At 46.1% G+C, this 13,274-nt stretch overlaps 1 protein-coding gene across 3 annotated transcripts in view; it reads right to left on the reverse strand.

Annotated features, from left to right (window-relative positions):
- The window catches only part of MYO1E (myosin IE), a gene marked incomplete at its 5' end in the record, with an annotated part of 204,792 nt that overhangs the window by 16,089 nt on the left and 175,429 nt on the right, over positions 1 to 13,274 (reverse strand). For all 3 annotated transcript variants that reach the window (XM_082847629.1, XM_082847628.1, XM_082847630.1), the window contains 4 exons: positions 1,553 to 1,754; positions 4,295 to 4,387; positions 7,042 to 7,199; positions 8,723 to 8,869. In XM_082847629.1, coding sequence (XP_082703755.1) covers positions 1,553 to 1,754; positions 4,295 to 4,387; positions 7,042 to 7,199; positions 8,723 to 8,869 — 600 coding nt within the window. The remainder of the gene's footprint in view (positions 1 to 1,552; positions 1,755 to 4,294; positions 4,388 to 7,041; positions 7,200 to 8,722; positions 8,870 to 13,274) is intronic.

A 13,274-nucleotide genomic window follows, 5' to 3' on the forward strand; every position in this document is an offset into this window, starting at 1 on the left:
CATTAAAACTGGCGGGACAGAGCTACTTATGCAAGAGTTGGGGGAGCACAGAGGGGATCTAATAGAAAGTGGCAGCCACTCTACTGATGCCATTTGTATAAAACCAAGGTGCTTTCCTCTCTGTAGCCCAAAGGAGGTGAGACTTGCTAGGGGAAAAGGAACACCAGGAAAGAACCTGGCGACGTCCGGAAAAGTTCCTAAGAGCTCTGCGGTCTTTGAGAAGGCCTGGAGGTGAATGGGTGGCTGCCCACCCAGAGGAAGGAGCTGTTGCCTCTCACCCGGCACTGCCCTATTTTGTACACAAGTCTCCTGATCACACTTGAAAGTTCTTTATTCTATAGATATGGTGAGAATAGAAAACGGAGGTGGGCAGGAGGGAGGGGAAGAGTGGGCTGCAGTAACCCCACGATCGGGTTAGGCAGAGAGAACTACTGAGAATCATGCAGAGTCGGAAGATTCCTCAAAAGTCACTAGCTCATCCACCACGAGATAATGATTGCTTCATCACCACCATCATCGTCATCGAGCTACAGCTGACTGAGTAGCCTCCTACATGCCTGGAACCATGGTAGGTGTTTTATGTAGATTTTCTCTAGTCGTCCCCCCACCCCCAGCAACCCTGCAAGCTTGGTGGTATTACCTCAGTGTACAGATAAACAAAATGAAACTCAAAGAGGGTTAGGAGCAGGTCCAATAGTAGACAGGTAAAAGGGGCTGAAACAGGATTCTCATCCTTATCTGGTATGTGACACCATCGCTCTATAATACTCCAGCCTGTTGATTTCCATCCAGCCTGTCCCTGAATACTTCCAGGGACAAGGTGCTCCTTACATCCTAGGGTAGTTCATCTTTGGGCTACTGGAATGTTCTTTTGTTTACTGGTGCCAAAATCTACCCCCCGGCAGAGTTCACTCACTTGTCTTGAAGTTGGCCCTAAGTGATATGCCTGGTGACTCCACAGGACCCAGCAAACCCACTTCCTACACTGGTAATTCTGAATATCTACACAGAGTTCCAGGAATCATTACTTCAACTAAAAAGCCTTGGTTTCTTTTCTTCCCCTCTTCATTTTCTGTTATAGAAAGGCAGAGAGGGTCTCATTTTAAAGTCCTGAAGATTTGTCCTCATAACCAAACATCTGCATCTCACAGAATGCTGGGATGGTATTCTTTATGTATCTAATGACTCTTTGAGCTGTTGTGTTTACGCAACTTCAGGCACAGATATAAATCGAAACCCCCATTATTCCTGAACCATCCCAGAGAGCAAAAAAGGTCACAGAGCGATCAGATCTCAGGGTGGAAGGGGACCCCTCCTGTGATGTTTCCGAGATAAGGCCTCTCTGGGGAATGAAGTGTGTGGGATCAACTTGCCTGTACTTTTAGAAAATGGCAACCGAGGGCTTCACAGCCTTGGGGCTGGATGACAACACACGTGGGTGGAAAACCAACCTTGAGAATCATGCGTGGACGGCCCCCCAAATCCTTGAGCCTTGGTGCGGCTGGTGGAGATGGAGGTCGTGAGTTTCACCCATGGGAGGTGGGGCTCTTACCCTGCAGCACCCTGGTCTGGGACCTTGAGGAAATCCAAGCTCTCCGGCGTCTGTGACACTCGGTCTGAGCCAACGGACTGTTGTCGCGGTAAGGGTGGGCGAGCCATAGAAGGGCACAGGCTCCTCTGAGTGGACCTCTGGTTTCCAGCAGCGTGGGGATGCAGCACAAACTGGTTTTTAATGACTCCATTCTGATGGTAGCCTAGAAAGTGGGAAAGAGGAGAAAACAAAGCAGAAAATTTCTGATCCTATGCTAAAGGCTCTCCAAATTTTTTTCCACCCGTTAGCCAAGAGTGAGCGACTTAGCTTTGCCAGGCCTCAGTTTCCCCTTCTGAAATAAGGGAGGGCATAACTTCTCATATTTTGCGAGGAATAGAGCCCAAGACATTGTACACTGCCCGGCCAGTGCCTGCAACACAGCAGACGCTCATGCATGCTTGTTGATCCTGACTTTAGAACCACCAGAAATGTTCAGGGGTTTCGAAGCCAATGGTCAAAGAAAGGTAAGCCTGCAGCTAGTTGGGAGGCACATTCTTGGGTCTAAGAAAAATGATGACGTTGTGATTCAGGAGGGCTGGCAGCCAGCTGTTTAAACAGCTGGACGTCCATTTTCAAGGGGTCAGTCTGGGGTGTCCTCTGCAGGAGCTGTGGGAGGTGAAGGGAGCACCCCACACAGGCAGGGGAGATGTGGCCGTTGGTTGGATTAATCTGGAGAGAGCAAGCTGTCTTAGCCAAACTGTTCCTGGTCAAGATCACATTATCTGGTAAGTCACAGACTCTGGTGCTGGGCTCCAAACCGTGCGCCTTGGCTAAAAGCGGCCCTGTCATTCCCAGCTATGTATGAAGAAGCCCTTATCCCTTCTCCCACTGACAGATTTGGGGAAGAGTGAAGGGGAACAAGGCTCCCCAAGGCACGCTTTTGGTAAAGCCACCGTAAAGCAAACCTCTTCCATGCGAATTAAGAGAAGAACTCTTTGGTACCAGTGGGATGACCCTTAGTTTATAAGGCGACTCGGGGTTCAGGTTTGGCTCTGCCTCTGATAGCTGTGTTGACCTTGAGCGAGATACTTGACCTTTCAGAGTGTCAATTTCTTCATGAAAGAGACAAGGAGCTTGGTGAGACCCCACATACTGCCAAGGTTGCCAAGGACAGCAGAAGGGCATCCAGAGTGGGACGTGTTCCAGGGCCATGATACTCAAAAGGGGTCCCATAGATGGACTGCTCTGTGCCACTCGTGACCCACCCACCATCAGTAAGCTCAGAAATTAAGAGCAAGCATTTAGAAACGTTCACAGCAGTTTCACAGACATATCTCATGTCTGTTGAATCTAGTAAGAAATTTTGGCTTGCATTTTGAATGCTTTTAAAATTCCACTCTTCTAGTAACTTTTATTATATCTTACAAAAGAATAGCTTGTGATGGATTAAAAATTAAGTAAAAAAACCCACAAAAACCCAAAACAAAACAAAACAAAACCCCAAGCCCTTGACCCTTCATCATAGTATGAGAAGTACTGATGGAAGGGATTGGGGTCCAATCGCCTCATTTTATTGGTGAAGAAACTGTCACACACAGAGGTTGGGAGCTGTGCTCAAGGTCAGGTACTTGGCCTGAGCCGACTGTGGCCAACACAGCTGAGGCAAATGAGCTTTCCAGGTGGTCTGGCCAGGATTTGCACGGGCGGCTGGCGCATAAGTAGTAACAAAACACTACACTGGTTCTCTTAGGTTCTTTTGTGCTTGGATTTTCTTCAAGGATAAAGGCAGAGGGGAGGAAAGACAGCTGGGCCAGGCAGGATGGGGACTCCAAAAGAGATGAGAATTAGTTTCTCACTGATAGGCATGGTTGTCCATACTTCAGCACGCCAACTGTGAGACTCCAGAGCAGGAGACAAAAGAAATGCTTTTTACTGCTTATTTTGGACACTGCTACAAATCAGTTCCCTTGTCTGGGATGATCTGAGTCAAGTGTGGTCCCAAGATGACCCTTTTCAGACCTACAATCCTAAACTTATTAACATCAAACACTCTGGGGACAGTTTCTTATTAACTGAATTGTGAGTGATGGAAAAACATTTTGTGAGTTTTGAGAGTACTCTTCCAATACTAAACAGATTCTTTTAAGGGCAAAACCTCTTACATTTATTTGGGTTTGGATTTTGACTTGCATGCTATATTTTTATCATTTAAAAAAATGAAACATACGATCTAAACATTTTTCTGAATCCATTTTGTATTCTCCCAGATATTACTTTATTTCTTGGAGCAGTTCTCGTAGCTTCTATCTGATTAAGAATAGACTTTCTATTTATTCACTCAGCTGTTAACTCGTTGCAAAGTATTGTCATGGTATTTGGCTGGAGTAGTGGTGGGGTCATACCTTGCAAGCTCCACTTTCCATAGAGGCAGTGTCCTACACCTTAAAAGCTGACGACATTCTGGTCGTCATGGACAAGGAGCTCCACTTCCTCTTACTGATGTACAAAGCCTTTCCTAAGGGAGGTAACACTGCCAGGTAAGGAAATGCAGATCGCTGACTCAGCCACCGTGCACTCTCAGGAGCTCATACACACCTCCCCTGGATTTTGGGGTCACAGGTAGGGCCATCGTGTTGGGAGGAGTACATCTGGCACTGAAATGGCTCACGGCTGGCTAATATGTGGGCACTTATTGGCTAAGGCGTTTCTTCCTCAAGGTATTGTGCACATCTGGGTCTCGTCTATGGCCCATGCTTGGCTTACCTGGTGGCGGAGGGGCAGCTCTCATTGGGTAGTTGGCATTGTGAGTCCCACTGGAATAACCTCTGCTTTGAACGGTGTTCCTTCGGGTAGGACCTGAAATAAACCAGCAAGACAAAGTTAAGATCGGTGGCTACTGGCTGGTTTTATGGCTCCCGACGGTCTTCTGCTTATGGAAAACTTTTGAGAAGTTTGGAACGCAGGTCTCCGTCGGATCTGCAGGAGGCTGGTTGCAGTGGAGACGGCTGTGTGAGGGAAGAATTGTCCTCGCAGCTATTGGATGGGAGGGGCTGGAGGACATGTGATGGAGGGAGGGATTTGAAATGTCAGGGCCAGTAGCTTTACAAAGAGGTGTTATTAATAAGCTTACAAAGGGGTTTCTATTGTTGCAGACTTTGCAAAGGGACAGAGGAGACATCTGAATGTTCGCACGCATGTCCTGACCACAGCACCGCAGGAGCCGAGGCTGCGTCTGCTGCACATCGTGGTCACTGACGTGAAGGACACCGCAGCTCCAGCACCTCCGCTTTAGTCCAGAGCCTTTCTCGCCAGAGTTTGCGTTCTACAGTCTTCTAAGTAAACACAGAGACCCTGAAGGGTAGAAGCAGACTGATACCCTGGACACAGACGTGCAAGTGTTAGAAAACAAGCAGGGCCAAATGGAGCTTCCTGTGGGCCAGAATTAGGGCTGGGGCGGCCGGGCCACTGGGGGCCAGACGAGATCTCTGCAGAGACTATGTGTTGGAAAGGAACACAGTAAACAAGGTCTCGAGTGGGACATGAAGGAGCTTCAGGACATGAAGCTGATTAAACCAGCGGGAAGAGGGGTGCAGAGGGAATTCCTAGTAAAGAGAAGAGCAGGAAGTGATAAGGCATGACAGCATAACGCAGAGGAGCTGGGTCTCAGGTCCTGGGACAAGGCGAGGAGGCCAGGTTAGGGTGTCCCCCTTCCTGCCCCCTTTTCCCCATGAAGATATAATAAAACACCGTATTAGACAACGTTTCACTTTGAGGCCTGCTGAGAGCATTGCTCATACACATCTTGCTGGTTATCTGCAGCTCTCCTTTGCCGTGCTCTGTGCCCTGGGTTCTGAGCCCAGTGGAGTGCTAGGCCTCTGCATTCCAGTTGGGTTTGGTCAGTGGGAGGCACCGGCAGGAGACTGGGGTGCCAGAGGAGAGAGGGGCTGGGGTATCTCTTCCTTTTTTTCCCCCAATTGAAGTATAGTTTATATTTATAGTTTCTGGTGTACAGCAAAGTGACTCTGATATACATATGTTCTTTTTCAGATTCTTTTCTGGGGTCTCCTCTACCTACATCCTTAGAGTAACAGTGGCATCCTGTTGTTCTCTGCCCGAGTCCCAACTTTGTTCCCTTAGCCCTGCCAACACCCCTGCAAAGAGTCCTTTTATGTAAATGTCTCTTAAAAAAATCCCACCTAAATGTGCTGTCTTCTGCAAATACCAACTGATACACAGATATATACCACCATTTTCTGAGTGGCTATTTCTCTGCACTGTATTAGTGAGTTATATAGTACGTGCCAATGTTCATAAAGGCCTATTTTATACCTGTCATACTCTTTTTTTTTTTTTTTTTGGCCATGTGGCTTGCGGGATCTTACTTCCCCAACCAGGGATCGAACCCAGGCCCCGGCAGTGAAAGCACCAAGTCCTAACCACTGGACCACCAGGGAATTCCCGACCTGGCATACTCTTCATCGACCGTACACATGGGCTGCATTCTGTAAAGATATCTACATTATATGAGTACATAGCATATGTAATTACTCTAAATTATAAATATAATTTATATAATATAAATTATATTTATATTTTAATATAAATATATTTTACTCTGCCTTATAAATATAATTTTATAAATATCATAAATAGAAAAAGAATCAAAGGCCAGTAAAGAAGTCAGACTGTGCTGTGAGTTACTGAATGTATGTCTTCTACTGAAGCAATTGACAGTGAAGGAGGGCGGTATTAAATGTGATGCACAGTAACAGAGCAAAACCTTGTAGGGAGCTGGTAAACATGGTCAGTTTCTTTCAAATTGACAGAAAAGTGCTTCCCTGGTGGTGCAGAGGTTAAGAATCTGCCTGCCAATGCAGGGGACACAGGTTCGAGCCCTGGTCTGGGAAGATCCCACATGCCACGGAGCAACTAAGCCCGTGCGCCACAACTACTGAAGCCCACGCGCCTAGACCCTGTGCTCCACAACAAGAGAAGCCACCACAATGAGAAGCCCGCGCACCGCAACAAAGAGTAGCCGCCACTCGCCGCAATTAGAGAAACCCTGCGTGCAGCAACGAAGACCCCATGCAGCCAAAAATAAATAAATAAATTTATTTTAAAAATAAATAAAATTGACAGAAAGGATGAGGTTTGTATTGTCGAAAAGATCGGACTGGAAAGGGCTGGGAAATGTAAAGCCAGCAAACTGATTTGTTTTAAACACAATTCATGCTGTAATGCCAGGAGTACTACACATAACTACAAAATCATTCAGAAAGGTTTAACCTGCCCATTTGCCTTGATGTTGGTTTAGTCTGAAATGTTTCAATCTGAAGCAAACCCCAGCCACAGGAAGCAGTCAAAGTACTGGTTCTTTGCCCTGCAGATCTGTGCAGTGTTATGAGCATTTGGTAGGAAAAGAGTTTGGCTCAGGGCAGGGTGAGGCAGGGCCAGGCGGGAAGCCCAGAAGCCTAGCAGTGGTCCCGCCTGTGGGGCCCATGAACACTTACGGGAGTTCCTGGGCAGCCCGGGTCCGATGCTGACCTGCAGCACTTTGTTGCTGGGCTTGAGGATGGCCAGGTCACCGAAGCCTTGGTGGAATTGCACTTGCCGGGAGCCCCCTGCACTCCAGGGACCCCAGTTCTCCTTTTTCAACTTGATTTCAAGCCTGCGACAAGCATATTTGTTGGAATTAACAAGTCGGGATGGAGCAGTGAGAAAGTGCGGCTCATAGACCCCAGCATGGCGTTGTGCTGCTGGGCAAACGTGCTATAAAAACAAGGCAAGCCTGGATCATCTGAACAGGCACCGGGCCCGGCGGCCAGGCATGACAGTCCGTGGGTTTCCCCGACAAAGGCAGAGCATTCGGGGTCCAGCCCCTGGGAGACACCAGTTGGTGAGGGAGGTACCCCAGTACAGGCGCTTTGTCACTCTGTCAAGTGGATACAGGTTGGACTGCCCCGGGAACAGAAAGAAAGGCCAATCACCAGGCCACACCCGCTGCGGTATGTCACTGTGTTTCTCTCTGATTGCCCAGGTCTGTGTTTGTGGAGGACCGAGAGATGCCAGACACAGAGAGCTCACATCTTCTTTGCACAGAATGTGGCTGCTAGTTAAGTTCTATTCCTCCACCCTCACCCCTACCCCAGGGAGGAAAACGACATCCCTTCCCAAATAAAAGGGAAATTGACTCACAACTGCAGAACTCCTCGGCCAGTTTTCATTTTCCACATTGCCTATATGCCTACATAATGCAATTTCATATTTTGCTTCTTTTTTACCTTATATTTTTTCATGTTGTAAGACAGAAAAATCATAATTGCAAGTAGCCGACTATTCTATTGAGTGGCTTGGCTATATTCTTCCTTTTTTTGAGTTATTCCCTTATCACAAATTCCCAGACAAAAATAATTGCCCCCCGTACTCATGGCCAAATTGTTCTTTGGAAAAGCTGTAATGAATTCATTCTGTTTCCAGTATCTGTTTCACTGTAACCACAGCAGCATGAGTTATGGAAAGGTCCCCTCCTTATGGGATTAAGGCTTTACTTTGGCCTCTTCCTTGTGAGTAGGAAGAGTGGAGGATATCCCCATTTTATAGATGGGGGAATTATGAAGGAAGAAAAAGCCAAATAACTCACTCAGCAAACGTGAGATTAGAAGTTCAACACTCCGCCAGTGTCTGGTCCACGAGACAATGTTATTAAAGCAAATGAAGGTGAGAGCCCAGACACAAGACCCCAGCCATCCACAGCCCCCGAGTCTCCAAATGCCCCAGCAACACGCTGTATTATGCATTGATCTTGGGAACTTAAGTTCCACTCCAATCACTTTCTTCTGCTTCAGCCTTACACTACTTCTGCCTGCTCTGCTAAATAAAATATTCTTTTATTGGTGATATATAAAATCTGCCTTTTCCTGGCCTCACGTTGGTGACCTTTGTTCAAAGGATAAGATACACCATGCAATGAAGTCATTATCTCACAGAAATGCAAAAGTGACGTTTTCAAAGCCTGTGGCAACCATCCAGACTGTCTTCTGCAGGCCCTAAGCGTCCACGGGGGAAGCCAAGACACCCAGGGCTCCTCAGAGGCAGCCAGGCCACTCAGACCCCATCCCCCCACCCCGTAGGCCTCCCCTCCTCTCAGCCTGGACCTCAACAGTGAGATCAAGGCCCCAGATCCCAACTTACGTGTTGCTAAATTTCAGAGGTAGTTGCTTCTGGGTTTTTTCCTCATAACGCTTTGCTAAGAGGCTCAAGAACTCAGTTTTAAAGACGGATTCAAGCAAACTGTCATATTCTTGCTCATGAAGAATAAAAAGGTCGTCCTGCATAGTACTGCAAAGAGATTGGAAAGACTTAATGAAAGTTGTAGTTTTGTTTATTCCATGATTTTTTCCACTCCTTTTTTTTTTTTTTTTTTTTGGCGGTACGCGGGCCTCTCACTGTTGTGGCCTCTCCCGTGCGGAGCACAGGCTCCGGACGCGCAGGCTCAGCGGCCATGGCTCACGGGCCCAGCCGCTCCGTGGCATGTGGGATCTTCCCGGACCGGGGCACAAACCCGTGTCCCCTGCATCAGCAGGCGGACTCTCAACCACTGCGCCACCAGGGAAGCCCCTCCACTCCTTTTTTAATCCTGTAAAATAGCACTAAATTTCTACTGTCTTTCTCTCTGTAATAACTGAAAATCTTTAAAACAGAATGACGTACAAAAATAAAGTCACTAAAATCTGCTTTTAAAAGAAGTTTATAGCCCACCAAAAGCATAAGTGAAATATTCTCTCACATGACTTTTAAAATCAGGAATTTAAGGACAATTTGTCTGTATATATATAAAAAAAAGTTTGTTTTCAAACATCCCTACATCACAACCATGCTACCTGCACTAGGATTTGTTGTGATGAAGACCCTGACAACCAGTGGTTTAATCTCTGTCACTCAAGAGCATGTGTAAAAGCAATTCAGGGCCAACATGACAGTTCTCCAGTGCCTGGGAGCCAGGCGTCTACTCCTCCTCTTTACAGGTACGACCAGGAAGTTGTACAAGTCATTTCTGCTCACACCCCATTGGCCAGCACTGTGTCACTTGGTTACACCTAGGTGAAGGGAGCCTGGGAAATGTAGTCTCTGGGTGGGCTGCCAGCTATTCACATGGAAAGGAGAGAATGGGTATTACAGGACAGCTCACAATCTCCACTATACCTCCTTGTTCACAAACTTTTCCAAACTTGGAATTGGAATCTTTTCTTAAAAGTGGGAGAATAATATACCTCAGAAGGTGTGGCCACAAAGCTCCTATCATCTGCCTGTTTCTAGGCAGATGAAAAGTCTGGAATTGTCTTAATCACTTCAGTGACAGCAATTCAAAACTCCAAAAGGCACTTCTGTAAAAGTTGCTCACAACAGCTCTGCCAAGTCATTTGGAATTAAAGAAATAAAGCCCCAGCATCTAAGAAGGTCTAGACCTTCTAAGCATCTAAGAAGGTCTAGACCTTCTAAGCATCTAAGAAGGTCTAGACCTTCTAAGCATCTAAGAAGGTTTAGACCATCGAAAGCAGAGGTCTAAGAAGACCTCTGCTTTAGGAAGGAGGGTGTACAACGGGGAAGAGGCAGAAAAGAAGCACCACTTTTTGGTGTGTGCGGTGGAGTGAGACTCCCATTTCAGCTGCCTGACTCATGTCTGGGCATGTCTGTTTGCCTGGCTGTACTTTAGGCGGTAGAGGGATTATTCAACAGAGTTATTAAATGAGTCCAACACAGGAAACCTTGAGTAGTTTAATGTGCTCAGATGTATTAGAAGTTTCATGATCATAAAGAAATAAAGCAAGCAGGGCAAAACATCAAGGTCAATTATCAGCATGTCTGGAAATGAGAAGAGGCTGTTTGGATACTTTGACTTCAACCATCAGATTCAAAAACCCCTCCCTTTGGTGACCTGAGTCAGAGAGTTAGGAAATCATCTTTACCCAGGCCAGAGTTTCAACTCATTCCCCTCTCCTCAGCCCAGGTTCCCAGATCTGAAAACAAAGCTTTCACATTTTTTTTTTTCCTAAAAACTCAGACTTATGTTTGGACTTCACCCCCGTCTTATTCATATGCTCAACCTGCAATTCCTTACAGACGACTGGCATAGCAGGCCTTGTTGAAAGATGCTTTCCTAGTCCCTGGTTTGGCTGACTACTCGTTCTTTATCCTCTCGCCTTTGTGGCTCACTGTTGTACTGCTGACAACACTAGAAAATCTTATTTCACTCCCTTAACCAAGATCTTCTTCACAAAAATATTAGTTACAAAACGCTGGGTAAACTCTTTTTTTTTTTTTTTAAAGCTGAAAAGGCAGTTTCAGGTAGGACAGTCCCTGCCTTTATTTCAGCCTTTTAAAAAAATGTTTCCTGCTTATGAAATAGATGCTCCTTTTAGTAAACTGAAAACTACGAAGGTTAAAAAAAAAGAAGAAAATAAACCTTATCCGGAATTCTACCATCCAGAGACACCAGTGGCACCAGCCGGGGATCCTACATTAATCTCTCTGAGGAAGGGCAGATATACGTGGTGTCAGGCCTCCTGGGAGAAGCTTCACCCAACCCCAGGGGAAAGGCTCACTGCCATCTTTTGTGTCCCAGGAATATCCCGGATAACAGTCTCTCAACACTTGTAAGCTGTGTGCCCCGTGTTTACTCAGGGCCCTGCTCCTCCTTCCAGGACGGGATGGAGCTCCTTAAGGCAGGGACTGTGTCTCGTTCACCTTCAGATCCAGAGCTGAACACAAGCTAGGTGATCAGTCCAAAAACACAGAGAAATTCCAGGTTTCCAAAAGCTCAAAAGCCACAGCAAGGCAAGATTTCAGGAATGCGTCACGTCAGCTGAACAAGAAGTGAAGCAGCCTGTTCTTCTTGCTGGAGGTTTAGGGCAATCAGGCGATGAAACAGTCTAGGCAAGAATGTCGTGCCCAGGGCAGCTGGAACCTCTGTCTAAAGCGCCCTCTTCCAGGCTGATTTCCCCAGTATGTACAAGTACTGGAAAATCTACCGAACCAGACAGGCAGCCCCACAGCTTTCGGTCTTAGGTCTCTGGGGGTCAGCTGTCAGGACGAGGCAGATTAGAGGCTTCATCAGAGAGAACCCCACCTAGGAGATTTTATAATTCCAATCTCATCACGTACAACAGGAAGGCAAAGAACATGGGCTATGTGACCATGTTTGTGGCCACCCTGCCAGCAAATTGAGTTTTTCAAGTAAGAGCAAGGCCAGGTCAGTATACGGTTCTTGGATAAGAAGCAGCTCTTGAAGGATCCTTCAAAAATGCATTCTGGGCCTTCTGTCAGCAGAATCCCCAAAGCCTTGGAAATCCGATGTCTCACCTGCATATCAGTGGGTCACCTCCTGATCGTCTCACCACGTCTTCAACCAAGGCAGAAATGCAGGGGTCAGTGTTTTGGTCTAACTTTTGTTTAGATAAGGATTTTCCTGGCCCTTTGAGTAACTGGAGTCTTTGTAGCTCTCTGAGCCATTGGGTCTAATCTATTTTTTTTCTTGTAAGTTAAAAAAACATTTTTCTTAAAATTTCAATTATAATTCAACTAGATATATCACCATTTATAAAAAGGTAAAGACTTCTTGGGCTTTCCTGGTGGCACACTGGTTGGGAGTCCGCCTGCCAATGCAGGGGACATGGGTTCGAGCCCTGGTCCAGGAAGATCCCACATGCCGCGGAGCAACCAAACCCGTGCGCCACAACTACTGAGCCCGTGCGCCTAGAGCCCACGCTCCGAAACGAGAAGCCACTGCAATGAAAAGCCCACGCACCGCAACAAAGAGTAGCCCCTGCTCTCCTCAACTACAGAAAGTCTGCATGCAGCAATGAAGGCCCAATGCAGCCAAAAAAAATAATAATAAAGAAAACCCAAAAAATCAAAAAGGTAAAGACTTCTAAAACTATGATGTCTATTGAAGGATTAGGAAAAACTTTTTATTATGAAAAATTTCAAATATCTAAAAAAGCAGAATGAACTTCCACATGTCAGGAGGTTTCAACAATGATCAAGCCACAGACAATCAAATCTATCTACAGTCTCATTCCCCCCACTTCCACACACCAGCTAGGTTACTGTAGAGCAGAGTATAAATATTATTTTATCTTTAAATATTTCAGTCTGTATCTCTAAAAGATAAAGCTTCCTTAAATAAAAATAACCACAATACCATTATCACAGATAAAGAAATGAACACTAAATCCTTCATATCAAATAGTTAGTTATGTTCACAGTTCCCCAAATTGTCCCGTAAGTTTTTTTGTATGGTTGGTTTGTTTGAATAGGGAGCTGTGAGCCAATTTGGCTTTCCCAGTAGTTGTAAGAGTTAGGGACGGGCTGAAAGATGAAGCTTGTAGGACACTTTGATAGTCTGAACTAGAAGAATCCATTAGGTGGTCATTCCAGCCACCAGTCAAGAAGTAAGCCTCCTAAAGTGTTCAAAACACGTTACAACTTTCTTCCCGAAGAGCTAGACAACTGTTAAAATTTTTCTCTATGCCAATACTGAAATACATTGAGAACACACACACACACACACACACACACACACACACACACACACACGTTCTCCTGGTACCACAATCCATTTCTACTCTGGATTCCATTTCACTACTCAATCCATTTCACACTCCACAACCCCATGTGGTTGCATTCTTAACTTGGTTTAGATGACTAGCCTAACACAACGGCTGAAGGAAATGGGGGAACGGTA

This window comes from Leucopleurus acutus (assembly GCF_964270905.1).
Source record: "Leucopleurus acutus genome assembly, chromosome: 1".
Classification (NCBI taxonomy): domain Eukaryota; kingdom Metazoa; phylum Chordata; class Mammalia; order Artiodactyla; family Delphinidae; genus Leucopleurus; species Leucopleurus acutus.